A 17,721-nucleotide genomic window follows, 5' to 3' on the forward strand; every position below is an offset into this window, starting at 1 on the left:
CACTAAAATTGAGTGTTGGGAGAGTTAGGACAGACAAAAGAAAATATTTCTTTACTCAGCATGTAGTTGGTCTGTGGAACCCCTTGCTACAGGATGTGGTGATGGCCTTTAAAAGGGAATTGGACAAATTTCTGGAGGAAAAATCCATCACGGGTTACAAGCCATGTGTATGTGCAACCTCCTGATTTTAGAAATGGGCTATGTCAGATGCAGGGGAGGGCAGCAGGATGCAGGTCTCTTTGTTACCTGTTGTGCTCCCTGGGGCATTTGGTGGGCCGCTGTGAGATACAGGAAGCTGGACTAGATGGGCCTATGGCCTGATCCAGTGGGTCTGTTCTTATGTTCCATTTGCTGGGGCATAATGGATGGGTTGCAAAGGGGCGCCCTATTCTGGCTCCACAGTTACTTACCTGTTCGCAATGGGGCTGATGAGCGAAACCACGGAATGTTAGGACGTCTCTAGTTATACATTGATTGTATTTATGCCCAGCTTTTCCCCTGCAACCTTGTAGACACCAACATTTGGTGCAGGACTCTTCTAGTTTTAATGATGGCATGTCCTATGCATGGGCCTGGTAGAACCCTGAGAAGCAGGTGCTGTTGGTTGCTGGAGCTGTTGGTGCAGGGAGCTCCTTATGCCCCCCATCTGTGAGTGGCTCCAAGATGCAAGACCTTTGATGTCCCTGCCTAACAATCTACTCAAAAGGATGACCCCCTTCCCCAATCCAAGCAGTGCAGATCCTTCCTCAAGCAGAATCCACTAGCTCAGTGATTCTTAAACTCTTTAGTACCGGGACCCACTTTTTACAATGTCATTCTGTTGTGACCCACCAGAAGTGACATCAATTTAGGCTTCAAACCTGAACCGTGATCAGCCAAAAGTCCCAATATAAAGCCTGCTCATGCTGTTATATTGCATAGCTCAGAATTCCAACATTCCAGCTCGGAAGTCAAAGCAGAATGCAGACCTGCATCCTCCTCCAACCACACAGCCTTCCCCTTTCCAGCCTCCCATCTTCCCACCTATTCAGGACAAAGCACCATGCTTCTCTCCCACCAGGAGCTCATCCTGCCCAGCAGATCTGTACTCTGTATTTTCAGCGGTGGCTGAGCTAGGTGCTATGCGACCCACGTAAAGCTGACTAGCGACCCACCTAGTTGGTTCTAACCCACAGTTTAAGAAACACTGCACTGGGTGACATAGGTTCATCTTAACCACCTCTAGTTTTCACATTTTGCCCTGTAAATATTGTTGGAATTCAAGAATGCTCTTTCTGAAGGCAGCTGCAGCCCTGCTTCCCACACCATTCATGGTGGCAGGATGAGAAAACAGCTCTGAACCATGGGGCCTAATTTCTTGGGACATTCTCCTGAACAAGCCTGTTGCAATGTGTAAGCTACTAAACTGAAAGCATGTCATGTGACACTGCTACACTTTAATGTTCACAAGTATTCTTATTAACACTGGCGGTACATATAAAATGCCATTCCTGGTGCCATCGGCAAACTCCAGCAATCTGCCCCCCCATCAGCAAACATTTCAAGAACCATCACAGCTCAGAAAGTCTTAACACATTTTTATTTTATCTGGTCACAACTTGTCACAGGACACGCGGTCTGCTGGATCACACTTGGGGTACATACACCATGCTAAGTCATGGCAGACAAGCCATTAATAAGGATTCGCTTCAGAAATTTAAAAAGAAAAAAAGGATCTGCTTAAAGAGTCCTGATGTTTCCAAGAAATTAGTCTGCACGTCAGTAATGTTGCTACCTGAGTATTCAAGGAGGCAGAGGAAGACAGCACAGGAAGAACTACAGAAAACAGAATGAAGAGAATATGCTGGAGATGCAAATGGGGCTTTTTGGATCACGCGGTGATCAGAGCCAAGATCTGCTTGGGATTAGTTTTCCCACACGGCTCCTCCTGTTCGAAGCTTTTGCACTAAACGTGCATCATGTCCAAGTTCACAAACTACTGTCAGGAATGTGGCTCCTGGTCATGTAGCAGCACCATTGATGGGGGAGTGACTTCAGTGCTAAGCAGACAAGCAGTAACTCATAGAGCTTCCTGTTGTAGGTTTATAGGCTCAAACCATGCTATGTTCTTAACTGTGGTTATCAGAAGCCACAGTTTGGCATGATGTCTGAACTGAGTCAAGTTATGCAGACTCAAACCTGAAGAGAGTGCAGACATGGTTGTCTCCAAGAAATCCATGACCAAAACGACTTTTTAAGCCGAGACCTACAAATCAGAGTAGCTCAGAACTTTAACTGAAGCTGGATTAGGTCAGCAATCTTTTACTGATATAGATCCACTAAAGATTCAGTTAATTAATCAAATGAAGTTTCATTTTAATTGGATAAAGTGGCAAACACATGTATTTTTCAGGCAGTTTTAATTCCGGTGTGTTTCTGAAATAGGAAACAGAATACTAAGGAGATACCTTCCTTCTGATAAGGTGCTTAGTAAGCTACCTTCCATTTCCTTCAAGAGCCCAGTAAGGCACCAACTTAAGACTTCTGTGGTGTTCAAATTTTAAGTCATTTAAGAGGAAGAATACGTGTCAATCAATGAAAAGTTCTTCTAATCAGTTGCCAGGTGAAGTTGGTCTCAAAGATGGTTGCCATAGCAATTTGGGAGTAACCATTTATAGCCCATGGGGTGTTCCCTGCCAAAAAACAAGGAATAGATGGGACAGCTAAATTCAAAGTCAGGGCATCTTTCATGTAATTTAGTAAACTCTGCAGGATTCTGGCATTAAAAGGTATCTTAAACTGAGTGATTTCACCACCTTTTGCAATTGTGGTTTCACATGTACTGTATTCCAATTCAGTAACCCCAATTCCACACTTACAGAGGGTTCTGGAGATGCAGTGCCCACCCCAAACCCCTGGCAGTGAACACTCCAAAATGCCCCCGCTGCACTTTATAAAAATCATACATGGTGTACAGTGTTTGTCTCCCATGTAGTCTTATGATATGGAGTCATCCAATGACATTGAGGGGCAAGAAACGCAAAATTAAGGCCTTTACACAGCACAGAATCAATGTAAAGAGTTTGCTATCCCAGAGTGCAAGGATGGTGACCAGTTTAGCTGGCTCTAAAAGGGAAGCAGTCTAATTAAGGAGGGGAGAGGTGCATTGACGGCTGTGAGTTACGCTAGAAAGATGAGACCTCTGGATTCAGAAACCAGAGACCAAAGAGTTCCATTTGTGGGGGTGGGGGGTGGCAACAGCAAGAGAGGGTTCTTACCTCCCTGCCCTGCTTGTGGGCTGCCTAGAAGCAGCTGGCTGATGGCTGGGTTTGGTGGACTTTTGGTCTGCATCTGGGCTCTTCTTAGGTTCACTTCGGTCACTCATGCATGCAGCTTGTTTACATCAGATAGTGTGGAGAACAAGGAGTTGGTTGGGGATCAACGTGGTCAAGCAATACAAGGCCAAGTTCTCAGTGCACGTCTCACCAATCGATCAGAGTAATCTTTGCACTCGCTGCAGATTAAAAGAGGAACCCCGTCGATAATGCCAGGAGCAGCAGAACAAAAAACCACCTGCAGAGTCACTGAAACTTGGTAGGACTCTCCACGCTTTGAGCTTAAAAACAACTTTTGCAGCTGACCTGAGTGGTGCTGAAAAGGCACCTCCATGACTCTCTTTGCATAGTATATTCTGCTAACCACAGGGAGGGAAATGGGAAGCAAGGAGATAGAGCAGCACTTGAGCACCTCTGAGCTGGATGAACTTGGCTTATGAACACCCCCCCCCCTTAGCGTCTGAGGTGCTGACAGGCACTGTTGCTGATCCATTTCCAAGGCTATCCTTGCAACCACCGGGACTAGAAGCATGAGGAAGATTCAGGAGCCTAGAACTCAAGCAAACTGATTTTTCAAGTTTGTGACTATTCTGCTGACCTGAATGCTTTCTTATTACAGATGTGCAGAGACATCCCAGGCATGTCTTCTCAGAACTAAATCCAAACAGATGCTTAGGGATTCGTTAATCTCCAGCAAGTGCTGCCTAAGGATATATCCTATGCAGTCTTACTTGGGAACAGGTCCCAATAAACCTGCTTCCAAGTGAACTTGCATAGATTTGGACTACAATCCTTATTTGAGTTACACTGGGTGAGAAAACAGCTCTTCTGTATTGTGGGGACAATCCAGTGCACAAACCCCATCCATTTCAATGGAGCAGGAGACATTTGCAACAGATTGAGACTCTCTGGATGTTTTTCCAAGTCACTTCCCTGCCAGAAAAGTTAAGTACTCGTCCCTTTTGCAGAATGTAGATCACTCATGTGCAAGGTGTAAAAGGCCCATGGTTCTGGAATGTAGATGACACCAGGGTATTTCTTCCTGAGGATCTGGTCATTCCACAGCCACCCCACCCAGAAGGCGATTAGCACCAGCGTGATGATGAAGGAGAAGAAGAGGAACCTGCCATTACTATCCATGATCAGCCCTTTCCGTTTCTGATGCATCACCAGCGCCATCAGGGCAAAGAAGGTGAAAATGAAGAGAATGAAGATTTGCCCTTCTGTGACAAGATACCTGCAGTGAGAAAAGGCATCTGGTCAGAGTAGGCATAGAAAGTTTTGGGCTGGGCCACAGAGAAGATTAAGTCCGAGGCAGGGCTCAATATAGCTGTGGGGCAGCACACCTCCAGCATATAGAAAGGAAATTGCATGCTCAGGGGCTCTTCCCACATGTCTCACTAAATAACCAGTTTCAAGGCTTGGGAATTCAAGACAGCAACCGAGGGTTCCATGAACTCATGAGTTTAAAGAGGCTTCCACAGGTCAACCAAGAGGATCCCTCCTTGCCCACAGGCTAATCTATGGGTAAAAGATCATCAACAAATACCTACTGTACCTTTTATTAAACATCTGCAAGGAAACAGGTTTTGTCCCTGTAATTTCCTTAGCATGTTGTGGTGCGAGGCTGACCCTACACTCAGGGTACTTTGCTGAGTATTTTCATTCCAGATCTACTGTCCTAAACTTGCCCACTGCATATTGCCTTATCCCTATGACTTGAGCTGCTTTCAAGCTCATTAGAAAATTGTCATTTGCTAATATTGACTCCTGCACTGAGATATATCAGTGCCTCATGCTGGAGATAGGGTTCTAGCAGCATAGCACCCACACAACACATCACAGTGTACACAACAGCGGTAGAATAATATCACAAATTCAGCACTTCCAAGATCCACAAGGTCTTGGTTGAAATCACATTTGCTGTAGCCTCATTATGGCACCAGCTGCCTACCCACCAGTGTATCAAACTCTACTCTCCCCTATGTAGCTTTTCAGTCATGCAGTATAATAATATAATTGATCTGATGTTCACTGTCCAACGTAATCTGACTCACCAGTAATAGAGGCTGCTGGGCCCAATGAGGAGCAAAGCAGATACTGGTATTCTCTGTCGTTTTTCTTCTTTAATGGGTATGAAGCAGCCAGAAAAATAAATGCACAGGATGAGAAAGAACGGGATGTACCTGCGAGAGAGAAACAGAGCGGCTGCAATGAGGGTTGGACTCGGGAATATGGACGGGCAGGATCGCATCTCTCAGCCTTTTCTTCAAGTCCCCAGAAAGAGAGAAGCCTCTCTCCTGCCTGCCAAGTCTCCAAGGAAGCCTGCCCAGCGTAAAACTGTTAAGAAACAGACTCCAACTCTAACAGTCCAAAAATTGCACTGGGTCCAGTCTTAAGGACCTGCTTCTGGGACCGTTTCGGCACAGACTGCTGAGCACGCCAAGAACTTGATGCACAAGCTGTGTTGTGTTCGTGTGTCCATTTTCCTGTATGTTTCAATCCCAGCATCTCCTTTCCCAGCAGGCATTCCTCATGCGGGGGGGGGGGGGAGAAGAGCAAAGTTATGATCTGAGCACATCGCAGAGCCACGAGTCAGCCACACTTGCAAATTCAGCAAGTAGCAGGTACCTCACTGCCCACCAAAGAGTAATGGAAAACCACCTCTAAGATTTAGGTTTTTGGCTTGCTACAAAATGCAGTCCTCCTTTCCGCCACAAAAAAAATGTGTCAGACACACATGCTTGGTTTCAGGCACCCTTCTGTTATCTAATCACAGCTGGCAGGCACCACATGGCCACGTGAACCAAGGCACAATTGATTTAGGGATTTAATAGCTCTGAGTCTCTCGAGAGTGTCTGATGAGGTCATGGGTGTGGGTGGAGAGGTCATAAGGGATCAGAGATGAAAAATGGCCTGGGAAGAAGGGGGGGGGGTTAGGCTCTCTCACAACTTGCCGTCTGAAGAGGAGACCTAGAGATTATTCCACTGCCCTTCTATCGTTAACTGCCCAGAGCAATTGTTAACATCATAGGGCAAGAGCCAAAAGGAGCACCGCTCAGGGCCAAGCTCTGCAGAGTACAAGCCAGGCTGAGATTCACAAAGCTTTCTAGGAGATGCAAAATTGCTCCTTGGTGTTCCATCCAGTATACCTGACTTATTTTTGGACACTTTTGCTGTCATGCAGCATCCTTGGAGAGCAGCCTTCAGAGCTCTCTGCATTTTTAGAGGCATGGTTAAGGGTGGCCTTTCTGTGGCCACAAAATATTGGCACAGCCAGACGCAGCCCTCTCTTGATGGCACTGTTGAAGAGAAAGCCAAAGAGATCTTGAAAAAGCTTTGGGGGGGGGGGGATGGAGAAAGGAGTAGGAAGAGGCATATAAAGATTAATGTAAAATTTAGAATCCCAGGTTGGAGAGGGGATGAAACCAAGATTGTCACTATTAGAGAGCGCTTTGGAGGTCAGTTTTGTCTGAAAATTGGAATATAAATAGAACGACAGAAGGATGGAGTGCGAGTTGAACAGCAGCAGCGAGAGGCCCCCAAGCAGAAGGATAGTGGAGGAGAAGCCCACAAGGAAATCAGAGAGACTCGGGGACGCTACACAAGGCTGTGGTCTCAGGGACCTGGTGGGGCAAAAGCCCTACTGCTGTCTGGCAAATAGCAAGACAACTGTGGGAAGAAGGAGCTCACACAGGAGGGTGGCAGGGCAGTTACTCCTTCCCCAGGGATCCTCGCACCATGGATGAAGAGGGTCACTAAGCCCTAGGGTTGTGTCATGCTCTGCAGAAGAGAAATACCTGGAGTTCCTTTCAGCGAAAGGGTGCATGCGCTCCACAACTTCCGATGGTCTCCTTCACATGTTATGGTTGGAGGTATGTGCTAAAAACACAGCATGCCAAGCACCTGTAAATTTCATGCTTTGAAATATAAGCCTGAGCAGAAGCAAGGAAAAAAGAGCCTGTCCCATGCGCTTACCACATGGAGTGCCCGAGGTATTCGTCATAATAGTACAGGAGTTCAAAGGAATCAATCTGGAAAGGAATCAGAGGGGAGAGTGAGGCCGGGAAGGGCACCAGGCATGACGTCCCGCAGGGTGCTGAGAGCCCCCCTCCAGACTCACCAGTGTCTCTGGCTTGAGGTTCTTGATGATGGGGTTCTCCCGGACAGACAGGTGGAGCTGGTAGCCACTGAAGATCAGCCGGTGGTTGACAGAGTCGCCCACCAGGTGGATGCTGGCACCCATGACGAAGATGATGATGCTGATGTACACCATGGACCTGGGCAGGGTCTTGGGGGACCGCTCAATGAGCTGCAATAGAGAGCTGCCCTCAGAAGTCTGGATGGGGGCTCCCTAGGTCAAGGCCAGAAATGGTCCCTCACTCAACCCAGGAACCCTCCAGTTTGTCCCCAGTATACAAAATGAAACACACAACGCTTTATAGCAGGGTTGTCCAACTTCATCTGCTGGTGAGCCAAACAGTTGAGCCCCCACAACCAAACTATTTGCGGGCCCAACAGTCTGTGAAATCTAAAAGTCCAAGCATGGTACTGGGACTCTCTGCTGAGTCTCTCATCAGTGATGGCCCCTTCTAGCCACTCTCGTCCTCCTTTATTATTATTATTAACAGTATTTATATACTGCTTTTCAACAAAAAAGCTTACAAAGTGGTTTACAGAGCAAAATCAAATGACTAAATGGCTCCTTGTCCCAAAAGGGCTCACAATCTAAAAAGATGCAAAAGAACACCAGCAGGCAGCCACTAGAAAAGACACTGCTGGGGTGAGGCAGGCCTGTTTCCTCCTGCTGAAAAGAGGAGCACCCACTTGAAAAAGTGCTTCTTACCCAGTTAGCAGGGGTTTTACTTTACAATCTGTAGGCACTTCATTCTGCTTATTCCACAGTCGCTCATGGAGGTGACCAAGAGCCCTTGGAGACGCGATTCACCATCGGTATCTGTTCCCCCCCCCAAGAGGAATCCACCAAGATTCCCCCCCTTTATTTTCAAATGAAAAGGGAACATTTTCCATGTACAACAGCCTCTTTGCATTTTATTAATTCTGCTGTCTTTCAGTAGAATCTATGATTGCTGCTTTGAAATGTGGCTTTTATGCGTTGCATTTAGTTGGTGAAAGGTCTCTTTACCATCTTCCTCCTTTTTTACTTTTGCAGGTCCTAGACAGCTTGCTCCGGCAGCAGCCCTGCCCAGGTCATAAACTGATCAATTTGGGGGGCTGTCCATTTCTGCACCTTTCCCAGCTGGTATCCTTTTGGAGATGGGAGGGAACCCCAGATGCTGGACGATGGGGCCCCAAGATCTGACTCAGCAGGACTCTTTTTTTAATATCCATGATGGTTAGAAAAAGGGCCTCCAAGGGGAGAGGTGTGCTTCCCCAGAATACTAGCTGCTGGAGAGCAAGGATGGGAAAGGGCAGGGTTGCCTCCTGCTGGGTTTGGGGACTCCCCTGGCTGGCACAATGGGAAAAGCATGACCCTTTGGTCTGAGTTTCTCCAAAGGTCTAGTCTGCACCCTCCCCTAACTTGACAAAGTGGCCCTCCAGGAAAACTGCTTGCTTGATACTAGGTTGCTTTCCCAGTTAGCTTTTCCTAAAAAATTTTTTCCTAATTCCATTTTTCACTTTTGCAACCAATATCAGGTGAGGAAGGAGGCGAGCCTGGAAACCCAGAGACAGAAGCTGCTGCACAGAGGCCTGTGACCAGAGACGAAGCTGCTTAGTAGTTCTGAACAGGATTCTTTGTATAATCTCTTGTTTTTGTTCATTTTTCTACATAACAGGACAACAATTTCTCTTTTAAAAAATTGCCACGTGAACAAAAATAGCCTCCCCTGACCTGAGTGGAGACTGCTGCTCTCCTTTGCATGTTGATTTTTATTCATTAGCCAGGAAGATCAAAAGTGGATTTGTCTGAGGAAGTCCGTTCTACTGCTGCCACTTGTACAGAGCTGCAGATAACACCCCCTCCCCCCAGCTGATTCTGCCTGCAGCAATGCTCTGAAGCATAGACTTACACAGCGAATCCACATCTACGTCAAAGGAGGTGCTGGCTACCCAGTTATGTAAGGCAGCCAAAGGCACAAGAATGAGAGGCCAAGACTGAGCCTACGTTCATCTCAAGCTGGAAGCGGAGAGGGGAATCAAAAGCATTTTTGGAACTGCTTCTTCAAAATAACTGTGTTAGGGGAAAAAATAGTTGCTAGTTCCTAGCTACATTTGACCACATCTGAAGAAGATGGTGACCACCCAGGCAGTGATTAGCCCCTGCCCGTCTGTTTCCACAGAGGTCTCCAGAACCTTCAGTTGTTCCAGACACCCAGTGTGGTATTCCAGACTATTTTTCAAAAAGCAACTGGGGATGGGGTGGGGGAGACAACTTGAATCAGGAAGACATGGGAGGGTGGTCTCCCTCCCTTCACCTCTGGGCCCTTCACCTCTGGGCTGGAGTGGCTTTGGTGGGCAATGGGGATCTGGGCTGTGCGCTGTGGAAGCAACACCATGTGTCAGTATTCCTCCCTCACATCTAATAGCAGTTTTGGGGGGCAGGGGAGTGAGGGTTGGACCTCCCTTTCACCACCACAACCTCCATCCAAACCAAGTTCTTCCCACACCTGCCTCCTCCTTTTTTAAAGGAAGAATGCTGGGAGTGTCAGCCACAGAGCATCTCATTTGTCCCTCAACCTTTTTCAGAGCAAATTAGTTCTGGCCAACCCACTCCTGCAATCCTGCCTCTCTCCACACTTCCCCACCAAAAATAAAAACCCCAAGAACATTTTACTGAAGATAACAAAAATCCTTTGGGCTCAGATGTTACCTTCAGGAGAATGAAGGGTGTGATGACGTTGTAAGCCATGTGAAAATAATCCCCAGCACTCGGCTTATTCAATGGGAACCATTCCAGGGGAAGCACAATCTGAATGGAAGAAGAAGCAGAGAGAAAAGGCATGAATTTCAAGCAGTGACACCACCACAGTCCATAATGAGCAGAGGATTGCTCAGAGGGGCCCCATCTTTGACCTGAACTGTTTTCTTTGTGTTTCTTCAAAAGAGTCTGGAGGAAAAGGGTGATGTGGCCCCGTTTCACCCTGGCTCTAGTTTTTTTCTACTTTAAGCAATGCAGGATGAATCTGTAGCACTCACTGCCACCTGATGTGCTGAGGGCTGCTGGCTTGAAAAGGGGATTAGACATCTTTAGGCCAGAGGAGCGTCTGGGGAAGTGCTTGCCTTCTTGGCCTGCTTGTGCCTCCCAAAAAGTCCCAGGAGCCTCTCAAGAGAATTTTGCTGTTGCAGCAGCAAAAATACTAAGTGTTTTATTTTGGCAGGTACTTTTGTGCTCCTGGGAATCAAGTGGGCTTCCTGGTCCACTGAGCTGGCTAAAAGTCAAGTTGCAGATTTGTTGGAGAAAAAGATGAAGGGCAAAGAACAGGTGACAACAAGCACCAGAGGGCAGATGTGGCTGCTGGATGCAAGTGGCTCCATAGTTGCTTCAGGACACTGAGGCACTACAAGGACCTCCAAGAGGATAGAAAGGTCCAAAGAGGCAGCGGGAAAGGCAAAAAGAGAGAGGAAAACTGGGGATTTTGGAAGTAGGCTACCTCAATGCCAGATGCAGGAGAGGACACCAGGATGCAGGTTGTGTCTGTTGTCTTGTGTGCCCCCTGAAGCATTTGGTGGGCCACTGTGAGATATAGGAAGCTGGACTAGATGGGCCTTTGGCCCGATTCAGCAGGGCTCTTCTTATGTTCTTATGTAGGCTATACGCTCAATCAGGAACCCAGGTCTACCCAAGCAGGTAGACCTGGCCTCCAAGTCCAGGTGGGAGCCCAGACCCAGGAGCATCTGTGCCTGACTATCAGTAGCAGGAAAAGGGGGCAACCCAAAGGAGGAGGACTGCTACCCTCATGACCTGATTTAATAAGGCATCTAGTCTTTGATGCTGGGCTCAATTTTGTTTGATCCAGCAGAGTTGTTCCAATGTGCTCCTGGGTGAGTATTTGCTGGTAAAAAAGGGCACAACCTGAGAGTGCTCCAAACTCCTTTGTAATGCTGGGATTTCACTGCAGCTTTGAAAGAAATGGAAGGCAGCATCATATGGCCACCACAATTCTTTTCCTGCTAAAATGGCAGAAACAGACTCTAACCAGCCACAAAGAATTAATGAGCAACAAGCATTCTGATTTCTGGGAAAGTCCAAACACTCCCTTGACCACATGGCTGGTGCAGGATTTTGATTCTTTTAACTCATCGCTGAGATGGTTGGCTTCTCTCTCTCTGCCCCACACCCAATTAAGCACCTAACACGGCCACTGTGGTACCCACCATGGCAATGGGACGGCCGAAGTCCAGCACCCAGTTCTGAAGGGTGAAATAAAACCACAGGTCAAAATGGAATTGGGAATTCTTGAAGTGGTCTTCCTCATTGACTGCTCCATGCCTGCTAAAGGGAACAGAATTACAAACTCAGCAATCTGCACTAAACCAATTGTATTGTTTAACTCATAACACACACAACCCTGTAGAGCATAACCTAAACACACTGCACTGCTGTAACTGGCGGTACTTGGGGTGATGCCAAATCCAAGGGAACCTACTTTGTTCAATGAAAAGTAACTAAGGAACTGATCGTTTGCAAGATGTTCTTCGGAGAACCTGTGTTGTCTCAACTCCTTCCACTTGGATGATGAGAAGTCCGTGCTTGTTGAGGAAAAACTGGCCCTCCTCTGCAAAATGTGAATTTGAGGCGACATGAAGTATCCAATGGAGCAGGCTCGAGGCCATGGATGTTTCTGCCATTGTAAATCATTCTAGTGGCCTGGAGACCCTCTGCTGCTTTCGATTCATTCTCATAGTTCTGTCCTAGTAGAAGGACTCACAGTCCAGGCAGGGAACTCAGGGACCAATCCTATCCAACTTTCCAGTGCTGGTGGAGCCGCAATGCAGCCTCGAGGTAAGGGAACATATATTCCTTTACCTTGAGGAGGTCTCTGCGACATTGCAGGATGCGGCGTGTGCCCCATGGATATGGCTGCAGCAGTGCTAGAAAGGTGGTGAGGATTGGGCCCTCAGCTCATGGACTGCCAACAGAATGTTACTTTGTTTGCCCTGATAGTATAATGCACTGTGTGTGGAGCAGCCTTTGAAGACTGCTCAGAAACTGAAGTCAGGCTGAGATACAACTGCAAGGCTGGTTGATGGGAACACATCATCCCAGTTCACAAACCACTGGGGAGGGGGGCTGCCAGTTCAGTGCCAAGGGCAATGCAAATTGCCAGTGCTGACTCTGAAGGCCCCATGGAGCTTGAGCCCCAGCCAGGTCCCTGGAGGATCTCCTCCCCCAACAGGAGCCCGCCAGGACATGCAACGCATCCTCAGAGTGTCCCTGCCAGCTACGGCATTGGAATGAGCTCTCTGGAGCACCAGCGGCCCCTCCTCTCGGGGTGCCATAGATGTGCCCAACGGCATGTTTGTAAGCGCCAGTTCTGGAGCTCAGCGCCAGTGCTAGAACTGCATGGGATGGGTCCTCAGTACCTGGATCTGCATTTATTTCCTTGCCTGCTGATGAGAATGCACGTGTATCCCTCCCCATCCCAGGTTGCCCATCCCTTGCATCAGTCCCCTAGGAAGTGACCCAGGCAGGGAAGAGACATCTACACACGTTCGAAGACAGAAGCAGCAAAACCAACAGAGTCCCGGGCATTCCGCAGAAGGGGCGCTGGACTCCGGCACTGCTGGCCAAGCGGTGCCAGATCCCGAGCGGCCCGCCACAGTTGAGCAGGGACGTGCGCGGGGCGGGGCGGCAGGCGCGCCGAGTCCTTCCCCAGCGCCCAGGCAGCCACGACACGTGCAGAGCGCCCGGGAGCCTCAAGGGGCGGGGGCTTTGCGGAGGCGCTGCCTCACCTGCCTCCGCGCCCAGCGCACGCCCCCGCTCGCGGCAGCCGGAGCGCGCAGCAGCCCCGGATCGGGCCAGGGGCGTCCCCGCCGCCCCCTCCCCTGGCCGAGGGTCCCCGGCCGGCGCCGTCTCCACCCTGGCGGCCGCCTCTCCGCGCGGGCAGGGACCGCCTGGGGCTGCAGTGCGAGGCGAGGCGCGTCTGCTGGAAGCGAGTCCCGCGATGGCCGGCGGGGCTTCCTCCCAGGGAAGCGCGGGCAGGACTGCAGCCCGCACCCTCCGGCCACGCACGGCAGGCAGGCAGGGAGGCGCTTACCTGCTGCCCGGCGCGCCGCCCGCCGCCTGGCGCCTCCGCACCGAGCCCTGCTGCATGGCGGCCCTGCCCGGCTGGCTGGCGGCGCGGCTCCGCTCCGCTCCGTGGGAGGCTCTCCGGGCGCCAGCCTCGGCTCCTCCCCTGAGGAGGAGCGCCGCGCCCGGCTGCTCCTCCTGCCGCGCCCCGGCCCTCCACGCGGACCTCCTCCGTCCCCGCCTGCCCTCGCTCTGCTCAGGGGGCCCCTGGCTGCCTTTTGTCTTCACAACAACCCTGTGAGGTGGGCTAGGCCCAGACAGACTGGCCGGACAATGCACCCTTCCTGCGGAGGAGGTGACTCACAGCCCAGTGATTTCACAGCCCAGTCCTATCCACACTTTCCTGGCAGTAAGCCCCATTGACTCTAATGGGACTTGCTCCTGAGTATACAGGCCCACGAGGCCTGTGCAGCCAGTGAGGTCCACTAGGATCCGAACCCAGGAGAAGCCCAGCACTCACCACTAGTCTAGTCCAGGGCAGGAGGGACACATCGTCTCTTTGACACTGTGGGAGGGGGGGTTAATGTACATTTCAAATTTGAATCAATTTACCTAATGAATACATTCAAGACAGAACTTACAGGAATTTTACTGAACTTATTTCTAATACACACATGGCAACTCTAATACAGGCATGTAGAACCACACGAGACTATGAACAGTTTGCCACACACACCTCTTGCACAGTGAAAACATATGGACCAAGCCAGAAACACCTGGAGACAGAAGGTGTTCAGAGGCAATTGGGGGGGGGGGGGTTTAAAATAATGACCAGGGAAAAGGCGAAAACACTGAGACTAGAAAAGGTTTTGCTCTAACTCGACCCGCAGCTCACATCTGGCAGTTGAGATCGGCAGTCACGGGCCAGCATAGGCTCCAAAAGTCTCCAATGGGCCAGAGGCTCACTGGAGACTGGGATTCCCTGCGGGCCGGATTGGGGGACCCCGAGGGCCACAAATGACCCCTGGGCCAGGGTTTGCCCAGCCCTGGTCTAGTACACCATTTGAGAGAGACTGGCAAATATTACTATTATTGTTGTCAAAGAAGGAAGGCCCATAGTCAGGGAGACACACCAGGGACAGACTACATTTGCTCCCAGTATGGAAGGGATTGTCACTCCCGGATTGGCCTTTTCAGCCACACTAGACGCAGTTCCAGAACCACCATTCAGAGCGCGATACCAGAGTCTTCCGAGACTGAAGGATGCCAATGATGTGCCAAATGCCAGGAAGGCATTTCCTTATCTGAGGAGGTCTGTGGTGGTTTTGGTTCTGCTCCTTTCAGTCTGGCACAGTTAATTTGCCACAATGGCTCATTCAGCTGCCTTTAGCGTGACTTCTAAACACACTTATTATTATTATTATTATTATTATTATTATTATTATTATTATTATTATTATTATTATTATTAAACAGTATTTATATACTGCTTTTCAACAAAAAAGCTTACAAAGTGGTTTACAGAGCAAAATCAAATGACTAAATGGCTCCTTGTCCCAAAAGGGCTCACAATCTAAAAAGATGCAAAAGAACACCAGCAGGCAGCCACTAGAAAAGACACTACTGGGGTGAGGAGGGCCAGTTACTCTCCCCCTGCTAAAAAGAGGAGCACCCACTTGAAAAAGTACCTCTTACCCAGTTAGCAGGGGTTAGGGCCCAATCCTATCCAATTTTCTAGTGCTGGTGCAGCCATGCCAGGCCCGTAGCCAGGATTCTAGAGGTGGGGGGGGGTGTGACTATTTTTTCAAGGGCGACAATGATGTCAGGTATCTCTACTGGTGGGCAAAATGAAAGGATAAGTATGGAGAAACATCAAATACCCGTAACCCTCCCAAATTTCATGAAAAGAAAATAATGTGGGCTTTTTTTTTGTAAGATGCATTCATTAGCTGTAAAGCAATGTAACAATAATTGGCATAGAATAAATGCATCTCTGCATGCCATGTAAAATGTATTGCCTACACAGAAATAACATGCAACATATCCTTTCATTTACACACCAGTGCAATACACAGGCCTGCAACCCTGCAAAAGTAAAACGTATCACTGGGATGCAGGTAGTATTTACTTATAGTGAAAGTGCCTATTTAACACCTATCTAGCGCCTATCTAGCACCTATATCGCACCTAACACCTATATAATGCCTATCCAGTGCCTATGCAACACCTATCTAGCACCTATATTGTATTGGCAACCTTCAGTCTCGAAAGACTATGGTATCGCGCTCTGAAAGGTGGTTCTGGCACAGCGTCTAGTGTGGCTGAAAAGGCCAATCCGGGAGTGACAATCCCTTCCACACCGGGAGCAAGTGCAGTCTGTCCCTGGTCTGTCTCCCTGGCTATGGGCCTTCCTTCTTTGCCTCTTTGCCTCAGACTGTTGGCAAAGTGTCTCTTCAAACTGGGAAAGGCCATGCTGCACAGCCTGCCTCCAAGCGGGCCGCTCAGAGGCCAGGGTTTCCCACTTGTTGAGGTCCATCCCTAAGGCCTTCAGATCCCTCTTGCAGATGTCCTTGTATCGCAGCTGTGGTCTACCTGTAGGGCGCTTTCCTTGCACGAGTTCTCCATAGAGGAGATCCTTTGGGATCCGGCTATCATCCATTCTCACGACATGACCAAGCCAACGCAGGCGTCTCTGTTTCAGCAGTGAATACATGCTAGGGATTCCAGCACGTTCCAGGACTGTGTTGTTTGGAACTTTGTCCTGCCAGGTGATGCCGAGGATGCGTCGGAGGCAGCGCATGTGGAAAGCGCTCAGTTTCCTCTCCTGTTGTGAGTGAAGAGTCCATGACTCGCTGCAGTACAGAAGTGTACTCAGGACGCAAGCTCTGTAGACCTGGATCTTGGTATGTTCCGTCAGCTTCTTGTTGGACCAGACTCTCTTTGTGAGTCTGGAAAACGTGGTAGCTGCTTTACCGATGCGCCTGTTTAGCTCGGCATCGAGAGAATGAGTGTATCTAACACCTATATAGTGCCTATCTAGCACCTATCCAGTGCCTATCTAACACCTATCCAGGGCCTATCTAGCACCTATCTAACCTATCTAGCGCCTATCTAGCACCTACTTAACGCCTATCTAGCGCCTATATAGTGTCTAACACCTATCTAGTGCCTATCTAGCACCTATATAATGCCTATCAAACACCTATATAGCGGAGGTCTGGCTCAGTTGGTAGAGCTGCCGCCTTGTATGCCTGAAGATCTGAGACTGCCAGTTCAAAACAACTGGAAGTACCCAAGAACTGAAGACACACTGATATACTGATGAGCTGACCCTTAATGGCATAGAGGAGTTGAGGGCCAGAGAGAGGAAGGAATCCAGCTGGAAGGAGGAGTTCTATGAAAGACTAGAACTATTCAATTGTAAAAATCCCTTCCAGGGTTTAGAACAGCCTGCCTATGTAAACCACCTTGGATTAAAGGCTGAGGAGAAATCTGACAACCAAAGAAAAGTGGAATATAAATACCTGTATAAATATAAACAAAGTATTTAACACCTATATAGCGCCTGTCTAGCACCTATCTATCACCTATATAACACTATATAGCGCCTATCTAGCACCTATGTAACATTTGTGAATGACACATTGCTGATGCATTGATACATATTAAAATAAAATTTATTTACTTTACATAAAAGCAAGAGGAAAAATATGCTAGTCAAATACAGTAGCCATTGGAACAGCAGTTTTTTTTTTTTTTTACAATATTCATTACTTTTAAAAAGCAAAGTACAGAAGATTTGAATTTACTGAATCTACCTGGTTGAGCCGAATTCTCCCAGCTTTCTGAGAGTTGAATCTCCTTAGAACCAGGCGTGGATCCAGTGTCTGTATTTGGGCCATGAGTACTACCTTCAGAGCCTGGGTCAACCAGGCAGGTTGACCTGGGCTCTCGACTTGAAGCCCAGGTCTACCAGCTGGGTAAACCTGGGCTCCCGCTTGAGCTTATCACCTCTGTGGCCATTTGCTGGGCAGGCAGACCTGGGTCTGGGCTCCCACCTGGACTTGGAGGCCAGGTCCACCTGCTTGGGTAGACCTGGGCTCCTGATTGAGCTTATAGCCTACATAAGAACATAAGAAGAGCCCTGCTGAATCAGGCCAAAGGCCCATCTAGTGCAGCTTCCTGTATCTCACAGTGGCCCACCAAATGCTTCAG

General features: G+C 48.8%; 1 protein-coding gene across 1 annotated transcript; it reads right to left on the minus strand.

Annotated features, from left to right (window-relative positions):
- Window positions 1-1,570: 1,570 nt before the first annotated feature.
- CLN6 (CLN6 transmembrane ER protein) lies at window positions 1,571-11,736 on the minus strand. Its single transcript, XM_066635659.1, has 6 exons — window positions 11,652-11,736; window positions 10,147-10,245; window positions 7,438-7,626; window positions 7,293-7,348; window positions 5,372-5,500; window positions 1,571-4,551 (listed from the first exon to the last, which is right to left on the minus strand). Exons 1-6 carry the CDS (start codon window positions 11,652-11,654, stop codon window positions 4,260-4,262), a joined length of 768 nt encoding a protein of 255 aa, XP_066491756.1. The 5' UTR covers window positions 11,655-11,736; the 3' UTR covers window positions 1,571-4,259.
- Between the last annotated feature and the right edge of the window lie 5,985 nt (window positions 11,737-17,721).

Source organism: Tiliqua scincoides, chromosome 8 (genome assembly GCF_035046505.1).
Source record: "Tiliqua scincoides isolate rTilSci1 chromosome 8, rTilSci1.hap2, whole genome shotgun sequence".
NCBI classification, from domain to species: domain Eukaryota; kingdom Metazoa; phylum Chordata; class Lepidosauria; order Squamata; family Scincidae; genus Tiliqua; species Tiliqua scincoides.